This window comes from Anguilla rostrata, chromosome 4 (assembly GCF_018555375.3).
Source record: "Anguilla rostrata isolate EN2019 chromosome 4, ASM1855537v3, whole genome shotgun sequence".
Taxonomy (NCBI): Eukaryota; Metazoa; Chordata; class Actinopteri; order Anguilliformes; family Anguillidae; genus Anguilla; species Anguilla rostrata.
This window is the reverse complement of record NC_057936.1, coordinates 36,103,769-36,119,937: the sequence shown is the minus strand read 5'-3', so window position 1 is coordinate 36,119,937 and position 16,169 is coordinate 36,103,769. Positions and strand designations below refer to the sequence as shown.

The window sequence follows — 16,169 nt, the reverse complement described above, 5'->3', positions numbered from 1 at the left end:
AGAGTCTTCTCTAGTGTATATAATTTTCTTCTTTCTTTTTTTCTTGTTTTGCGAGCTTCAGTAAATTACTTCCAACACGATTACGGTTTTGATTTGTGATACCGAGCTTAACCAATGGGCAGAGGCAAGGGTATGTGTCTGTTCACAATATGCACGAGAGTGTCTGTGTGTGTGCGTGGGAGTGTGTGTGTGTGTGTGTGTGTGTGTGTACATGTGTGCATGTGTATTTGTGTGTGTGGGTGTGTGAGTGTATGTGTGTGTGTGAGTGTGTGTATGTGTGTGTGTGCGCGTGTGTGTATGTGTGTATGCATACGTGTGTGTGTTTGTGCGTGTGTGTGTGTGTGTGTGTGTGTGTGTGTGTGTGTGCGCGCGCGTGCGTTAGTATTGATCTGCAGCATTTGCTACACTGCCCTCAGTCCAGAGTTCTGCTGCTGCAGCTGGTGCATAAACGACAGCTACAGATGCCTCGAGACCCACTGAAAGGCTTTACGAGTGACAGTGCCCGCTTTAAGGTGTCCCACTGCTCTTGAACTAAATAAAATAATCCAACACGCATTGTACTGGGCAGTTAAACTCAGGCATCTGCATCAGGAGAGGGTATTCATATTATTTATTGCTCACTCATTACAGTCCGGGGGAGATTCGGTTTCGATGAGGTGCGACGTGTCTCATGTAGCTCAAAAAAAAAAAACCTGCAAGATTTGCATTCTGTTTGAGGGAACGGCAGACAGATAATGACGTATGCTTGCGTGTACTCATGTAACATATAAAGCCTGAGAGATATGTCTGTGTTTTTCAGAGACTCTGTGGAGTCTATAGCTGCCTAAATAAGCTACAGTGCTGTACCGTAGGTACACAGCGGCTTCTAAACGAGAGGCAGGCAGATGAATAACAGAGTAAATGGACTGGCCCTACGCATGGTTTGGGAGTGTGCGTCATCGATACACATCTGAGCGCCGCGGTGCATGTGCAGGGTGTGTGTGTGTGTGTGTGTGTGTGTGTGTGTGTGCATGTAATGTAATGTAACATAGTAGTGTGAAGTGTGGAGGGGTTTTTCCCGGTAACCAGAAAAAATGACATACCAGAAGTCATGAGTCCAATAGTTTTGATCACTTTTATGCACAAAAATAAAATGCACAAAACTAGCATAGTATAGCTACTGTAAATATTATGAAATGTTGAACTATGGCTCTAGACATAGAGTAAATCTTAAACAATGTCTAATTTTTCATCACATTTTGGAAATTTCCTCACACAAAGCTAGGGAGAAAAGCCAAAACCCAACAATCCCTCCCCTTTCCAAACCTCTCTCAGCTAGACCTCTTCATTTCACTTTGAACGTTCCAGTTTTGGGCTGGCCAGCACTTTTGCCCGTAAATATGACTAAACAGATGTTAAGTGCTACAAATGAGTTTCCAGCTGTCCTTCGGCCTACACGGACAGAGCAAAAAAATGTTGTTTTGTTCTAGCGTGGTGGACATTTAAAAAAAGGCAGGGAGAGGGAACGGGGGGTGGGGGGTGAAAAAGTGTCAGGCCCTAAGATGGAGGTCTTCCTCCCAGGATGTCACAGGCTGTTGGCCAGAAGATGCACAGGAAGACCTGGCAGGCTAACAAAGACAGCCCTTGAGCTGCAGGGTGTAGTTTCAGCTCTGCATCCCCTTTGGCAGTGACAAAGAGGGGCTGCCGTGGTGCAGCAGGCCAGGGAAATGAGGAAATAAGGACTCTTTTATTTACTCAGGCGGCGGAATCGCGGACATTCCTGCTTGCGTGAAGGAAGAGCCGGGGCCGGCAGCTCCTCTTTCCACCGGCTCTCCTGGGCCACCCCACTCCCCCCCCACCATCTCCCCCGTCATCTCCCCCACTCCCGCTTTCGTGCGCCGGCGTTCGCACACTCGCTTCGGCGTGTCCGCGGGAAATGGCGGACTTGGCAAACGTCGAGGAAGGAGGCGGGGAAAATTATGGGGCAAAAAAAGTTCGGCGCTTTCTCTGGAGCATTAGCGACACGAATTTTCACATGTTCCGCGCTTCATTTTATTTATTTATTTTTTTTTTTTTTAGGCCATATCTGAATTTGAAATGTAAATTATGATGTATTCTCTGTTTTTGTTTGTTGGTTCGTTGGGTTTTTAGTAGTAAAAAGGAAGGCAGCTAGATGGCAAAATTATTTTTTGTTTTCATAAAATGCAGTAACTTGTATTTTACACACAAATGATTCTGTTCAGCAGTATATTAAAAGTAAATGCAAACAGAAGCGAGGATTTTTCAGTACAGTTAAAATAATAAAAAGAATCTGAAGCTCAAGGTTCACTGGAATCACCGTTATTACACCATAATTCTGACAATGCAAGGATCAGTGCAAACAAAACAAACCTGTATTCTCCAGAGCCAAGAACAGAGTTCACGAAGCTCGAGCACACAGCAGAGAGATCTCTGGATCTTAAAAATTCAACACCAGCATAGCTAAACATAATGGTAGCGCCTTACCTAACGGGCTGGCAGAAAATCATTTCATCGATTTTAATTTCCGAAAGTGTGGCGGCCTACACTTCAGGCTGTGCACGCGGTGTTCTAAAGAACAGACCACTGACTCACACGGCAAGACAGCAAATCGAATTATTAATACTATATTACTGATATATTACAATGTTATTCATATTGCCGGCCACCCCCCCCCTCCCCCAACACCTCCATTACTTCTATGATTTGTGCTGGTGTGATCAAGAATAGCAGGGTGCTCTTTTCTTCCTTAGTTGCTACCCTAGTGATTAGCACCAACTCCTGACCACTTGAAAAGACAAAAAGGATAATGGAACACCAGCCAATGGTCTCGCTCCAGCTACTCATTATAAAATGAGTTAATGGCGTATACGTAGCATAGAGTGCTAATCAGGGTAATGGTCAGTTCCACTTAAGTCCAGTCAATTTGAGGAATGCTATTTTTAAAATATTAATTTTTTAAAGCATAATTTAAGTGTCTTGGATGGCAAAAAGTTTATTTCAGTGAAAATATTTTCAAAAGTATTATTTATTTTATTTATATTTCTTGAGATTAAGGCCCATAAAAGGGACAGAAATTGCTGGGTTTTAGGAGGGCAAATAGCATGTATAAACACACGTTTCATGATTTTATGGAAGTGGCTTTCCATTCTCAAAATGTAACATAAAAAAAAAAAAAACATAATTTGGGCAGAAGTATTGTACATTACACCATACATTTATTCATACACAAGTTTTGTTGCATTGAGAAAGAACACAACAAAAAAAACTTGGACAGTCCTCAGTTACAAAATGAGAAGAAATAAAGTGCTGAATCCTTTGGGTATGCTGACTAATTACTTCGGTATACATTCTCCTTGGAAACAGCACGTCGCAATCAGAAAAGTGGCAGTTGGGCACGGCGTTCCGGTGACCCGAAGCGAATGCATAAAGCTCACATTTGCGACCGTGCGAGCGCGTAGCATACCGTGACAGTGGCACTGTCGACGCAAGCCAAGGCTCGCCCATAGGGGACACGCTGCGCTCTCTCTGGTCACTCTTTCCCCTGTTCAAAAAAAAAAAGAAAACAATAAAAGAAAGTCTGCCCACTCAGAGGTGACTATGTGAGAGTGGCGCAAAGCCAGTAGTCGGTGAACATCTGGCAGGCACGTCAAGGAGGTGTTTTCAACAGTTTGGAGGTGTGGGGAAGGAAAGACCACATTCTCATCTGTTTCCTTAGGATAAAGACACCCCCCCCCCTCCTCCCTTCCCCCCACACCCGGCCACCGACTCCCCTCCCCACTCCCAGACAGATAAGAACTGCATGAGACACGATACCTGAGGAGCTAATCGCCTCTGCATCTGGCCCGGGGGCACCGTTCTTACGAATACACCATTAAAAAGAAGCGGCTGGTAACTTTACCAGCATCTAGACAGGTAGCCTCATGCGAACATATTCAAGTTCTTGTGCCAGGGGCGCCGGTATCAGTGGCATTTCAGGTAAGATGTCTGGTTATGTCAACCAGGCACAACCCTGCTGGTTTAATGCGCTCTGCTATCGGTCTAATAAATCTGTTCAGTTTCCCTTTGTTTTTCCTGTTTCCAGCTCTGCAGTTTTCTTTGTCTCGCTAAGTGCTTGAAAGGACCGGCTGTATTTAAGTACGGAAGTCCACTGTACTTATGCTGTAGCAGAAGGAAGAATTGGCGGACAACCTTTTGAACTTAAGTGGAAAATGGCGTTTGGCACAGAAATTTCATTGCAGTCTGCAGTTTCTTAAAAATCGTTTGTCACATAAAATCGACAGAAATTAATTAGGGGGAAAAAACAGCTGCCGGTTTTGATTCAGTCTGTTCTATTTGGAATTCAGATTTTTAATTTGTACATTAATATGCTTTTAAAAGAATAAAGTGCAGAGTTTACAAACATGACCCATTCTCTTTACGGAATAACTATTTATTAGACAAAAAAAATATCAGAAAACATTTAGCGATATTCTGTGTGTCGTTTTTAAGTATAATAACACTGATTGTGAATATACATTACCAATTTTAAAGGGTTTTGTAAAACATACACACACATGCCATATGATGCATAATATCTTATTTTAATGTCCGGAATAATTTATATTTTTATTAAGAATATTTTTATTATTGCAGGTGAAAGGTATCTAAATGTCCTTCCACTCGATTCTGGAGCTAGAAGATTTTATGAGCCCAGTATAAGTGACAGTATAGGGCTACTTTCCATGAACAGTACTTTTGAGAATGTGAATTGTTACCTGAAGTGCCCCTGTAATTCACATGCCGAAAAACAGTTTTACAAAAAGCAGGAAGCTTAACAGTGTACAACGGCCTGGGCTGTCAGCACTCTGGCTTTCCCTATTTCCGTTCGTCGATCAGCGTTTGAACAAGAAAAAAGAAAAAAAGCTTTCCCAAAATCCCACTAGTGCAGCTGAGGCTTTCAGGGATTTGGAAGGACAATCACAGAGCACAAAGGGCCACTCCTGTAGTCTGGGATGTATTCGGTGGGGTGGGGGGTGTTGGGGGGTTGGGTTGTGTAATGGAATGTTTGAGCTGGAGGTCTCTAGGTGATTCCATTACAAAGCGGGATTCAAAAACAAAAGAAGATGCTCCCCTAGCAATAGTAATCCCAGACATGTCTAGTTTTACAGACATTTGAAAATGTATATGCAGAAATTGACTTTTTATTCATAAAACCGTATGCACATTTTTTTAGCTTAAGCAGGTTACACCATTTCTTGGTTCAATTACCGTAGGATATTTTCAGGATGGATTCCAATGTCAAGTGTGTGTGTGTGTGTGTGTGTGTGATAGAGAGAGAGAGAGACTTTTTCCACCTGTTATGAGACATGTAGGGGCACCCAGCAAGCACAAATTGCTCCTGCAGCTTTTGCAACAGCGCTGTGGTGAAAAATGCAAAAATGCACACCACAGCCTTACGCCACCCATTTCAGATGGAAAGCATTTTTGAGGACGTTTGCAACCTGACGACTCAGAGGAGTGCAATGTTCTCGCAACTTTCAACAACCAAACAAAAAAAAAAAAAAAAAGTTTTTTAAAACATTATTTGGCCGGCCGGCTAGATAACGGTCTGAGTCACAGATGCCGCGAGTCTAAGGTCACCAGCTCGTTGTGAGCGCCTGTTTGTCCTTGGTCTCTGCGCTCTGCGCTGTTGATACTCGTTTCCCCGGCTTGGCTGCTCCTTGTCCCCTCGTCCCCGTGTCCCTGCCCCTGCAGCTGGCTTTCTCTGAGGGGAGCCAGGTTTGCCGGTGCCCACGGCCAAACGCCCGCGCCCCAAACGAACGAGCATCGATCCGGGGGAATGGCAGCGAACGCTCCCTGCATGCTGTACGATTCAGACAGAAGTACCACAGTACTGGTTTACAGCAAGGGAGGGTGGTGGTAATGGTTTAGATTATCTAAAATGTTTTTTTTACAGATAACATGTTAAAGTTTCAAATGCACTTTTTCCTTTCCTTGGGGCTTCAATGCATTTTAGGATTATTGTATGCGTAACATCATCCTTTTATTTGTTGCAAATTTGTAACAAGTTTTGTTTTTCATTTATGAGTGATAGGATGTTGTCAGTGTTAACTTCAGTGTTAAATGTTTTTTTATATTTTTCAAAGTTCCTTTTTTCCTAAAAATGACTGGAAACTGCAGTCAGGATACCAAGTATTCATAATTAAAATATATAATAATAATCAGAATGAACTAATTTACCACATGCAGGGAATCCATCTTAAAGCACCCCATACCTTGTCGGTAGAAATGTCAAAAAGATTGCATTTTGAGTCTCAGTGGGCTAAGTCATTACATGACCACATACAAGGCTAATTGCAGGAAAAACATTTGCAGCAAATTATTCTTTAAATTAGATATTCAAATTCAACTTTTTTAAAAGACCTCCACAGGAGACACAGGGCTTACATGACCCTGCGGCACAAAATGAAAAAGAAAAGACAAAAAGAAAAGTAAATTGTGAAATTTGTCATTCCTGTTGATGTACTGTAGGTTATGTTTGATGTGGCTTCTATGGCTCACCAGGCTGAACTAGAACAATATCACATGCTCACAACTATCTCAGTAACTGTGTCTTTGTTCCTGTTCTGTAGACGGGGCTGATATTGAGGATGACCCCTCCTGCTCTTGGCCCGCATCTTCGCCTTCCAGCAAAGACCAGACGTCACCGGGCCACGGAGACGGATACGACTTCGGAGAAGAAGAAGGGGGGCCGGGGCTGCCGTACCCCTGCCAGTTCTGCGACAAGTCCTTCAGCCGCCTCAGCTTCCTGAAGCACCACGAGCAGAGCCACGGCGACAAGCTGCCCTTCAAGTGCACCTTCTGCAGCCGCCTCTTCAAGCACAAGCGCAGCCGCGACCGCCACGTCAAGCTGCACACGGGCGACAAGAAGTATCACTGCGGCGAGTGCGACGCCTCCTTCTCGCGCAGCGACCACCTCAAGATCCACCTGAAGACCCACACCTCCAACAAGCCCTACAAATGCGCCGTGTGCCGGCGCGGCTTCCTCTCCTCCAGCTCCCTGCACGGCCACATGCAAGTCCATGAGCGCAACAAAGATGGCGGCCAGGGCCTGTCCAGGATGGAGGAGTGGAAACTGAAAGAGACCCAGAAGTGCGGCCGGTGCGAGGAGGGTTTCGACGTCCCCGAGGAATTGCAGAAACACATCGCCGAGTGCCACCCAGAGTGCTCCCCGCCCCCAGAGAGGGGTGCGCTCCAGTGCATCTACTGCCCCGAGCTCTTCACTGAGGAAGGCCCTCTCCTGAGCCACATCGACCAGGCGCACAACAGGGACAAGAAGGGTCACACGTGCACCATCTGTTCCGAGCACTTTCACGCCGTGGAGGACCTCTACAGCCACATGGATGTCCACCAGCAGCCAGAATCCAGCAACCACAGCAACAGCCCGTCCTTGGTGACAGTGGGGTACACCTCCGTCTCCAGCACCACCCCAGACTCCAACCTATCTGTCGACAGCTCCAACATGGTGGAGGTGGCGCCGCCCTTACCGAAGACCCGTGGGAGAAAGAGGGCCGCCCAGCACGCAGCTGACATCGCTGGACTATCATCCAAACAGGCTAAAATCACATACAGCTGCATCTACTGCAACAAGCAAGTGTTTTCCAGCCTTGCTGTGCTACAGATTCACCTCAAGACTATGCACCTGGACAAACCGGAGCAAGCCCATACGTGCCAGTGCTGTTTTGAGGTGCTGCCCTCCCTGTATAACCTGAATGAGCACCTTAAGCAGGTCCACGATGCCCAGGATCACAGCACTCTGTTGAGCAGCCTGTCTGCGGCAGTCCTCCAATGCAACTTCTGCCCCGAGGTGCTTGGGGACCTCAACGCCTTGCAGGAGCACATCCGCTGCTCGCATGGGTTCCCCAGCCCGGTCGCCAAAGAGAGCAACGCCTTCTTCTGCCCCCAGTGCTTCATGGGATTTCTCACCGAGGCCTCCCTGGAAGAGCATGTGCGGCAGACCCACTGTGATGGGGGCAGCACACGTTTCGACTCACCCCTGGCCGGGACCCCGAAAGAGCCCATCGTAGAGGTGTACTCCTGTTCATACTGCACTAACTCGCCCATATTCAATAGCATCCTGAAGCTGAACAAGCATATCAAGGAGAATCACAAGAACATCCCGCTCGCTCTTAACTATATTAACAACGGGAAGAAGCCAAACCGGACCCTCAGTCCATCTTCTCCAATGTCTGTGGAGCACGCAACCATCAAAATTGGACCCAGTGGCTCTTCGTCCCGCTCGGCCAGCGAGTTTATCTGCAATCAGTGTGGTGCCAAGTACTCAAACCTGGACCTGTTTCAGACCCACCTCAAGACTCACCTGGATAGTGTTCTGCCCAAAATGACTTGCCCCCAGTGCAACAAAGAGTTCCCCAATCAGGAATCCCTGCTGAAGCATGTGACCATACACTTCATGATCACCTCAACTTACTACATCTGCGAGAGCTGTGACAAGCAGTTCACCTCAGTGGACGACCTGCAGAAGCACCTCCTGGACATGCACACCTTTGTCTTCTTCCGCTGCACCCTCTGCCAGGAAGTCTTTGACTCCAAGGTCTCCATCCAACTACACTTAGCTGTCAAGCACAGCAATGAGAAGAAGGTCTACCGCTGCACCTCCTGCAACTGGGACTTCCGCCACGAGTCTGACCTGCAGCTGCATGTCAAGCACAACCACCTGGAGAACCAGGGCAAGGTCCACAAGTGCATCTTCTGTGGGGAGTCCTTTGGCACGGAGGTGGAGCTGCAGTGCCACATCACCACCCACAGCAAGAAGTACAACTGCCGCTTCTGCAGCAAGGCCTTCCACGCCATCGTCCTGCTGGAGAAGCACTTGCGCGAGAAGCACTGTGTCTTCGAAGCCAAGCCCCAGAACTGCGGCGCCAACGGGTCCACTGCCGGAGGGGCAGAAGGGCCGGTCACCAAGGACGACGCCGAGCTGCAGAGCCTTCTGGCTAACAGCCACGAGTCGCACAACAGCCACGACGGCAGCGAGGAGGATGTCGACACCTCCGAGCCCATGTACGGGTGCGACATCTGCGGGGCGGCCTACACCATGGACTCCCTGCTGACTAACCATCAGCTGCGCGACCACAACATCAGGCCCGGGGAGAGCGCCATGGTTAAGAGGAAGGCCGAGATGATCAAGGGCAACTACAAGTGCAATGTCTGCTCCCGGACTTTCTTCTCCGAAGCGGGCCTGCGGGAGCACATGCAGACCCACCTGGGCCCCGTCAAGCACTACATGTGCCCCATCTGCGGCGAGCGCTTCCCCTCCCTGCTCACCCTTACTGAACACAAGGTCACCCACAGTAAGAGCCTGGACACGGGAAGCTGCCGCATCTGCAAGATGCCCCTCCAGAGCGAGGAGGACTTCCTGGAGCACTGCCAGATGCACCCGGACCTGAGGAACTCCCTGACGGGCTTCCGCTGCGTGGTCTGCATGCAGACGGTGACGTCCACCCTGGAGCTAAAGATCCACGGCACCTTCCACATGCAGAAGACGGGCACCATGTCTGCGGGCAACCCAGCCGTCGGCGGCGGAGGCGTCGGCGGCGGCGGGCGCGCCCACCACCACCTGCAGAAGCTGTACAAGTGCGCCTCGTGTCTGAAGGAGTTCCGCTCCAAGCAGGACCTGGTCAAGCTGGACATCAACGGGTTGCCCTACGGGCTGTGTGCCTCGTGCGTCAGCGACAGCAGCAAGAGCTCCAGCCCGGCAGTGAACGGTGGCAGGCAGCAGGGGGTGGTCGCTCTGGGGATGGCACAGGGGGAGGGGCTCAGCCCCGGTGAGGGGAAGGGCAGGACCTCTGGCTCCGCCCCCTCCTCCAAAACGCGGTGCTCCAGCTGCAACGTCAAGTTCGAGTCAGAGGCGGAGCTTCAGAACCACATCCTGTCTGTCCACAGGGATGCAGTTGGGGAGAGTGGGCAGCTTAGGACTCCCCAAGCATCTCCAGTTTCCAGAGTGAGCCCCTCACAGGGAGAAGAGGTACATATACTGATTAATTGACTGATTAATTAATGCAAATACCTAAGACAAAAGACGGTATTTCGCCCATTCGTCATATTCACGATAAGGGTTCACTCTCCAGAATACTGTACACAGTCCAGGCGTAATAGCTTTTCTTTATGACTTGGTAGTGATTACTCGTAATTATGGCAAATACAGAGTACAAAAGAATACTGGATTCCGTGTAATGGAAGTGTCCTGGTGTTACAATTATAGTGCCCTAAAATCTGAATGAAAATGATTTAATCATGAATTTGTAGAGATGTGTGATTGTCTTATTTCAATTTTATTACCTAGCACATAATACAGTCAACTGATTGGGCCCTCCGATACAATCACTCCCCTGAGGTGTGCTAGATGATGTGTGCTCTGGTTCCAGTGACACATTAATAAGCGGTTTCAGAAACTCTTAAATAGTATATTTTCCACATCATTGTGTGTCTATGTAATCGAGCCCATGTGAGCACTTTGTAGAATCAACTAATGTTTTGCTATTGTTATATTTCCCTTCTCTTAACACAGAAGAAGACTTACCAGTGTATTAAGTGTCAGATGGTCTTCTACAGTGAATGGGACATCCAAGTTCACGTGGCAAATCACATGCTCGGTGAGTGCTAACTAAAACATTACAGTCCTATGCTTTCAGTTTATTTCACACTTGGCATTATCAGCAACATGTTCTGAATCTTTCCAGTATATTGATATTTTCCATCTCGTAGCCAGTCTTGTCTTGTCTTTTACCCGTATGGATATACCTAGTGAGTGAGTCTAAGGCTACGGCATCTTTTTCTCATTACCTGTTATGGCTGCACTTTGAATCGGATTAATGGGGAATGCAACTGGAACGCAACTGCTTTTCAGAATATGAGAGGCTTTGAAAGACATGTTGATATGTCACAGTCCTGTTTTGTGAAATGCTCAGGAAATTGTCTTGTATATGGTTGTACGTGCAGGTAGGATGTTTTGAAATTTGGCTGTGGACGCTGGTAGTTTGTCCTGCAATTTATATTATTTTACCACATAATGTCAGTCAATGCAGCAGTACTGTCGCACCCTATTAGCTTGGGGTTGTTTCACACCTGGCTAGATGCTAAGCTTTGAAACTTCTATTTGAAGATGAATATTTCTCCATACAAGGATATAATGAAGTTTGCTGAACTGGAAACACATACAGTACACGTGCACACATGCGTGTATATACGTGTGTGTGTGTGTGTATGCGTGTGTTTTGCAGGTGTGTGTATTTTTAGTGTGTGAATATGCATAAAATGTCAATTCCATTAGAGCACTGCATATGTCTTTTTTCCTATTTGTAACAAGTGATTGCATCTAATGCTCCAAAAGTCCCCCTTCATTAAGATGTCTAAAAAATAAACATGGTAATGATTATATATTTACATCTACAAAAGTGCAACCACATCCATTGACATGATAAATTATGGATAGCGGATAAAGGTATGGAGAAATCAAAGTTTTGAAAAAAGTCTGTTAGAGTACAGATCTCAGCACTTTGAGTCAAGAAAACATGGGCAGGACTCTAAGTAACCTGCATATGGTTAGCTATGGCGGAAATAAGCAATAAACATAATGGTTGGAAACCTCAAAGTAAGGCTTCAGTGACCTTGAAGTAAAAGGGTGGAGTCATGCACTTGATTCAATCAAACTTTGTGGTCAGATAAAAGCATTGTTGAATGGGTTTGATTATGTCTTGTTGTTTTCCTTTTTTCCTTTTATTTGGTTGCTCATGTTGCCATTAAATCAGAAGTCAGCACAATACCCACGCAAATTTGTGTGGCAAACTACAGGGTATTTCGAGAAATTAAAAGAAAGAAATTTTTAAAAAGATGAGGATTCTTTGACTTCATTTATGTATTCATTATATTGTGGAGGCTCATGAATTAATGGCATTTGAAAATAAGATGTTTCACAAAGTCCCTGTTTGGCTGATTTTTCTCAGATGAGAATATGCAATTTGTGCTTTATAGTTTTTTTCTTTTTTCTTTTAGCATGGGTTTGGCAGGAAAATGAAATATCATAAGCGTATGTGTTAGAAGCAGCCGTAAGGATCCCTCATCATGTTGTTCACTGCTGTGGTGTGTTACCTAACATGGTCGGACAGTGTGACCTGATGCTAACCTGTGATTTGTTTAGAAAAGGTCCAGAACAATTACAAAAAGAATATCCGTGTTGTGCATATTTTGTCTTGCAAATGCGTATCTCACAACTTCAATACATTAAACAGATTCCTTGTCAAGCATACTGTACGATAACGTTTTTATTTTTATTTTTATGAGTTTGTGAATGGATGTTTCTCGATAAATTCCCAATACCTTCTAAATATGATTTAATTGTTTTGTGAACATTGCTGTGATTTCCAAGATTGTTGCAGTTCATTGGGTGTCTTGAAATCTCAGACAAATCAAACAGCATTACTGTTGAAGGTACAGCATTATTGTGTAGCCCCTGTCAGTGCATTTATCTGGTGAAAGACACATTGCAGTTTAGTTTTCCTCAATGTCATTTCTTTTTCACTGATTTTCTCCAAAGCAACAACCCCACAGACCTTCAAAGGGGAACTTTTCACACCAAATCACATGACAGGTACTTTTTTCAAAATACTACTATGCTTTTTTTGTTATTATGCAGCTGTGTCAAAACAGACAAATGGAAGCATCCCTTTTGATCAGCATTTGATTGCTTTGACAAATCAGGCTTTAGTTACTGTTGCAGTTAAGGTACTTGTGTCTGCCACTGTGAGGCACAGTCGAAGAGAATTGCTTTTTTGTTGACTGCAGTTTGATTTGGCCATAGTCATTTTGTTGTGTCGCATTGGATTGCACTGCCTGTTGTATTGGTTGGAGATAATTCCAAATTCTACAAGGTGATGGATGCACAGACATCTCAAGGTGATTGCTTCTGTTGAAAGCTGGAGTCTGACTTTGTTATTATCATTTTTTAAAATCTGCTAATTTATTCTCTTTGCTTAGAGAACTTTTAATTATGCTCAATTCTTCTTTATTGGATAGAAGTCCATTGATCCGGAACAAACAGTCCTACCTCTGGGACCTCATCAGAAAGGTGTAGGTGAATTTTAACATGGTGCCCAGGCCTCATCAGGACAACACTTGTTTTACATAAGCCAACACAAAAGGAGCTCTCCTTGATCTGAATTAAAGCCTGCATGTGATTCCTTTGTGTGTGTGTGTGTGTGTGTGTATGTGTGCATATGTGCGTGTGTGTGTGTATGTGTGCACATGTGTGTGCGTGTGTGTGTGTGTGTGTGTGTGTGTGTGTGTGCATGTGTACAGTATGTGTGCATGTGTGTGTGTTTGAGGTGTGTGTGTGCATGTGTACAGTATGTGTGTGTGTGTGTGTGTGTGCATATGTGTGTGCATATGGGTGTGTGTGTGTGTGTGTATGTGTGCACATGTGTGTGCGTGTGTGTGTGTGTGTGTGTGTGTATGTGTGTGTGTGTGTGCATGTGTACAGTATGTGTGCATGTGTGTGTGTTTGAGGTGTGTGTGTGCATGTGTTTACAGTATGTGTGCTTGTGTGTGTGTGTGTATGTGTGTGTTCGTGTGCGAGTGTATGTACGCATGCGATTGTTAACGAGCGCGTGTGTGCCCGGGTGTACACCTGTGTGTTCCTGCATGCTGGTGCCCGTGTGCCGGGCATGAGTGGGACTTTGCCATCTCCCGCCCCCCACCCCCCCCGGCAGAGACGAAGCTGGGGGAAAACAAGGCCCTAATCCCACTGGCAATTTCATTTTTTAATCAAGTCGGAATTACCTGCCTCTTTGAAATGCATCCTCCCCTCCCCTTCTCACCCCGTCCTGCTCGGGGGACTGCAACCCAGGTCCCACTCATTCCAAAAAAATCCATGAGAGGGAAGGAAAGGACCCAGGTGAAATGGCTGCTCTGGAGGCAGCGCTGCCAGATGCGCGTGAGATGACGGGCGCGTCCGGAGCGCTGTTTAGTGTGGCCTCCTCCCCCCCCGCTCACGTTTCGGGCGCTTTCCTCCCACGCCGCGAAAGGCGCGGCACTCCCACATCGCCCCGGCGACGCACACCGCCATCGGTGGCCCGGCTTTTCGTTTTGCACGCCGTCGGACGTGGATGCCCGTCAGGCCGTCATCAGCCGATTACCGTCGGCGTTCAAACTGCGACAGAGCCGGGAGGTTTTTTGTTGGTGGGTGGGGGAGTGGGGGGGGGGGGGGGAATGGTGGTGGGGAGGACCGGGCTCCTCAAATTGGCTGCAGCTCTCAGTTCAGCTAGACCTCTTTTTTTCTTTCCTTTTCTTTTTTTACGAGACAGTTGTTAGTTTCAGACCGAAACACATTTTCTTCTTCTGGGATTTGGTTGCGAGTTCCGCTGCCAACTCGGCACTGATAGAACCATCTATCTGAGTAAAGAAGATAATTAAGGGATGGTGATCATTGGTCAAGAACTATCACGGGGGTGGAGGGGGGCTGGGGGGTAGTTTCAGTGTGCTCGAGAGCCTTAGAGAAGTAATTGAAGGCAAATTGTCATTATTGAGAATGCGCAATCTAATTGAAATCTAGATATATTTCTGTCAGTATGTAGGAACAGGAGTGTGAACCTTCTGCAATGGTGTCAGATCACTGTGCAGTTTGCATCTTATGCTGTGGATTTAGATGAAGGCTTATATATATATGAAAGTTTCTATTATTGTTTTAGACTTTGTAAGCTGTTCTTTCCTGACTTTTGCAGAAACAACAAAGGCTTGTGTATTGTCTGGAAATTCACTTCACTATTATCCACTGTAAGCCTTAGAAAACAGAATTTGGTAAACCTGATAAAATTCAGTATGTCTGAAGTACAGATGAACCAGTGAGGTGAAAACCAGAAGACAATATAAATGGATAAAGGTATCACAGTTTTATAATATTTATGTTCTTGAGTATTTTCTTTTGAAGCCCAGTATCCTGAGTACACATAATAAGAATTGCAATATCATGCATTAATCTGTCAATGTGAATTAATCTGTTTTACACAGACAAAACAGGGACATTTTATTTAACAAAAGGAGGTTTAGTTTAAAATGAGAGTGGGAGATACAGTAGTCTCTTCCGACACTCACAGCAAAAGGTTGTTGTCTGTTATCAAAGCTAGAAACAAAAAAAAATAGCAACATATTAAATTGTTTGGAATGAGGGATGCAGTTGGTTGGAGCTATGCTCAGAATAAGGCATAGCAATACTGTATTACGTGTCCAGCTCTTTCACAGGCTTGTAAAGTGAGGACAGTTGTTCTGGTGGAAAATCCGGTGGACAGTGTGCAGTGGATAGTGTGCAGTGGATAGTGTGCAGGGGATAGTGTACAGTGGATAGTGTGCAGTGGATAGCGTGCGGTGGATAGCGTGCGGTGGACAGTGTGCGGGCATCCCAGCACGGAGGTGAATGGCGGTACACTCCCACAGTCTGGCAGACAACAGGAGTAAACACACATTCCCGTCTCCGGTTTCCTGTTTTAAAACGAGATGTATTTCCACCCTCTGTTGTTTCTGACCTTGACACCTACAGTATAAACACAGTATTTCTGTTTTGATGCTTGGAGAGGTTTGTTAAGTGAAACAGTCCGATACTCTTTATTTCTGTTTCCAGGTCAAGTGGTGGTGATTTATTTATTCATTTTAATTGTTTTGTTTTTGTTGTTTATTAATTTTGGCACGTATTTGGTACGTTGTTTCAATGAGCAGACTGAGTTTGTCTAAGTTAATACTAGTTAATATTTTACAGTGTCCAAGTACAGTCTTAAGCTTGAACTAAGGCATATCTGATTTGAAAATGATAGAAAAATAAAGAATGAAAATAAAGAAACGGCAACATTTCTAAAAAAATTCTCCTGATTTCGCAATCTTTATAAAGTGCCGTAGACGAAGTTCGAGCCGCGCAAACCTTCGTCTCGGAGTCGTGAAATGAACCAGCTGTTCCCCCGCGCAATTCAGGAGCAGGCGTACGAATGGAATCGCCGGTCGCGCCGCAGCAACGGACAGCCAGGGGTTAAATTTGGCCGCGGCTCTAATTACTGCGAAATCAATTTGGATAAAACTGTCCTCGTTTGGAAAAGCTCTAAATACTTTCTTCATTAAAAGGGACACTTTCT

At 45.7% G+C, this 16,169-nt stretch overlaps 1 protein-coding gene across 8 annotated transcripts in view; it reads left to right on the top strand.

Moving 5' to 3' along the window:
• Positions 1–16,169, top strand: part of LOC135253306 (zinc finger protein 521-like) — a 167,289-nt gene that overhangs the window by 56,856 nt on the left and 94,264 nt on the right. For 5 of the 8 annotated variants that reach the window (XM_064332430.1, XM_064332429.1, XM_064332423.1 and 2 more), the window contains 3 exons: positions 6,612–10,024; positions 10,568–10,652; positions 12,593–12,646. In XM_064332430.1, coding sequence (XP_064188500.1) covers positions 7,052–10,024; positions 10,568–10,652; positions 12,593–12,646 — 3,112 coding nt within the window. In that variant the 5' untranslated portion in view covers positions 6,612–7,051. Of the gene's footprint in view, positions 1–3,821; positions 3,976–6,611; positions 10,025–10,567; positions 10,653–12,592; positions 12,647–13,071; positions 13,238–16,169 lie in introns of those variants that run through there. The other 3 variants (XM_064332428.1, XM_064332425.1, XM_064332424.1) reach the window with 3 other exon arrangements.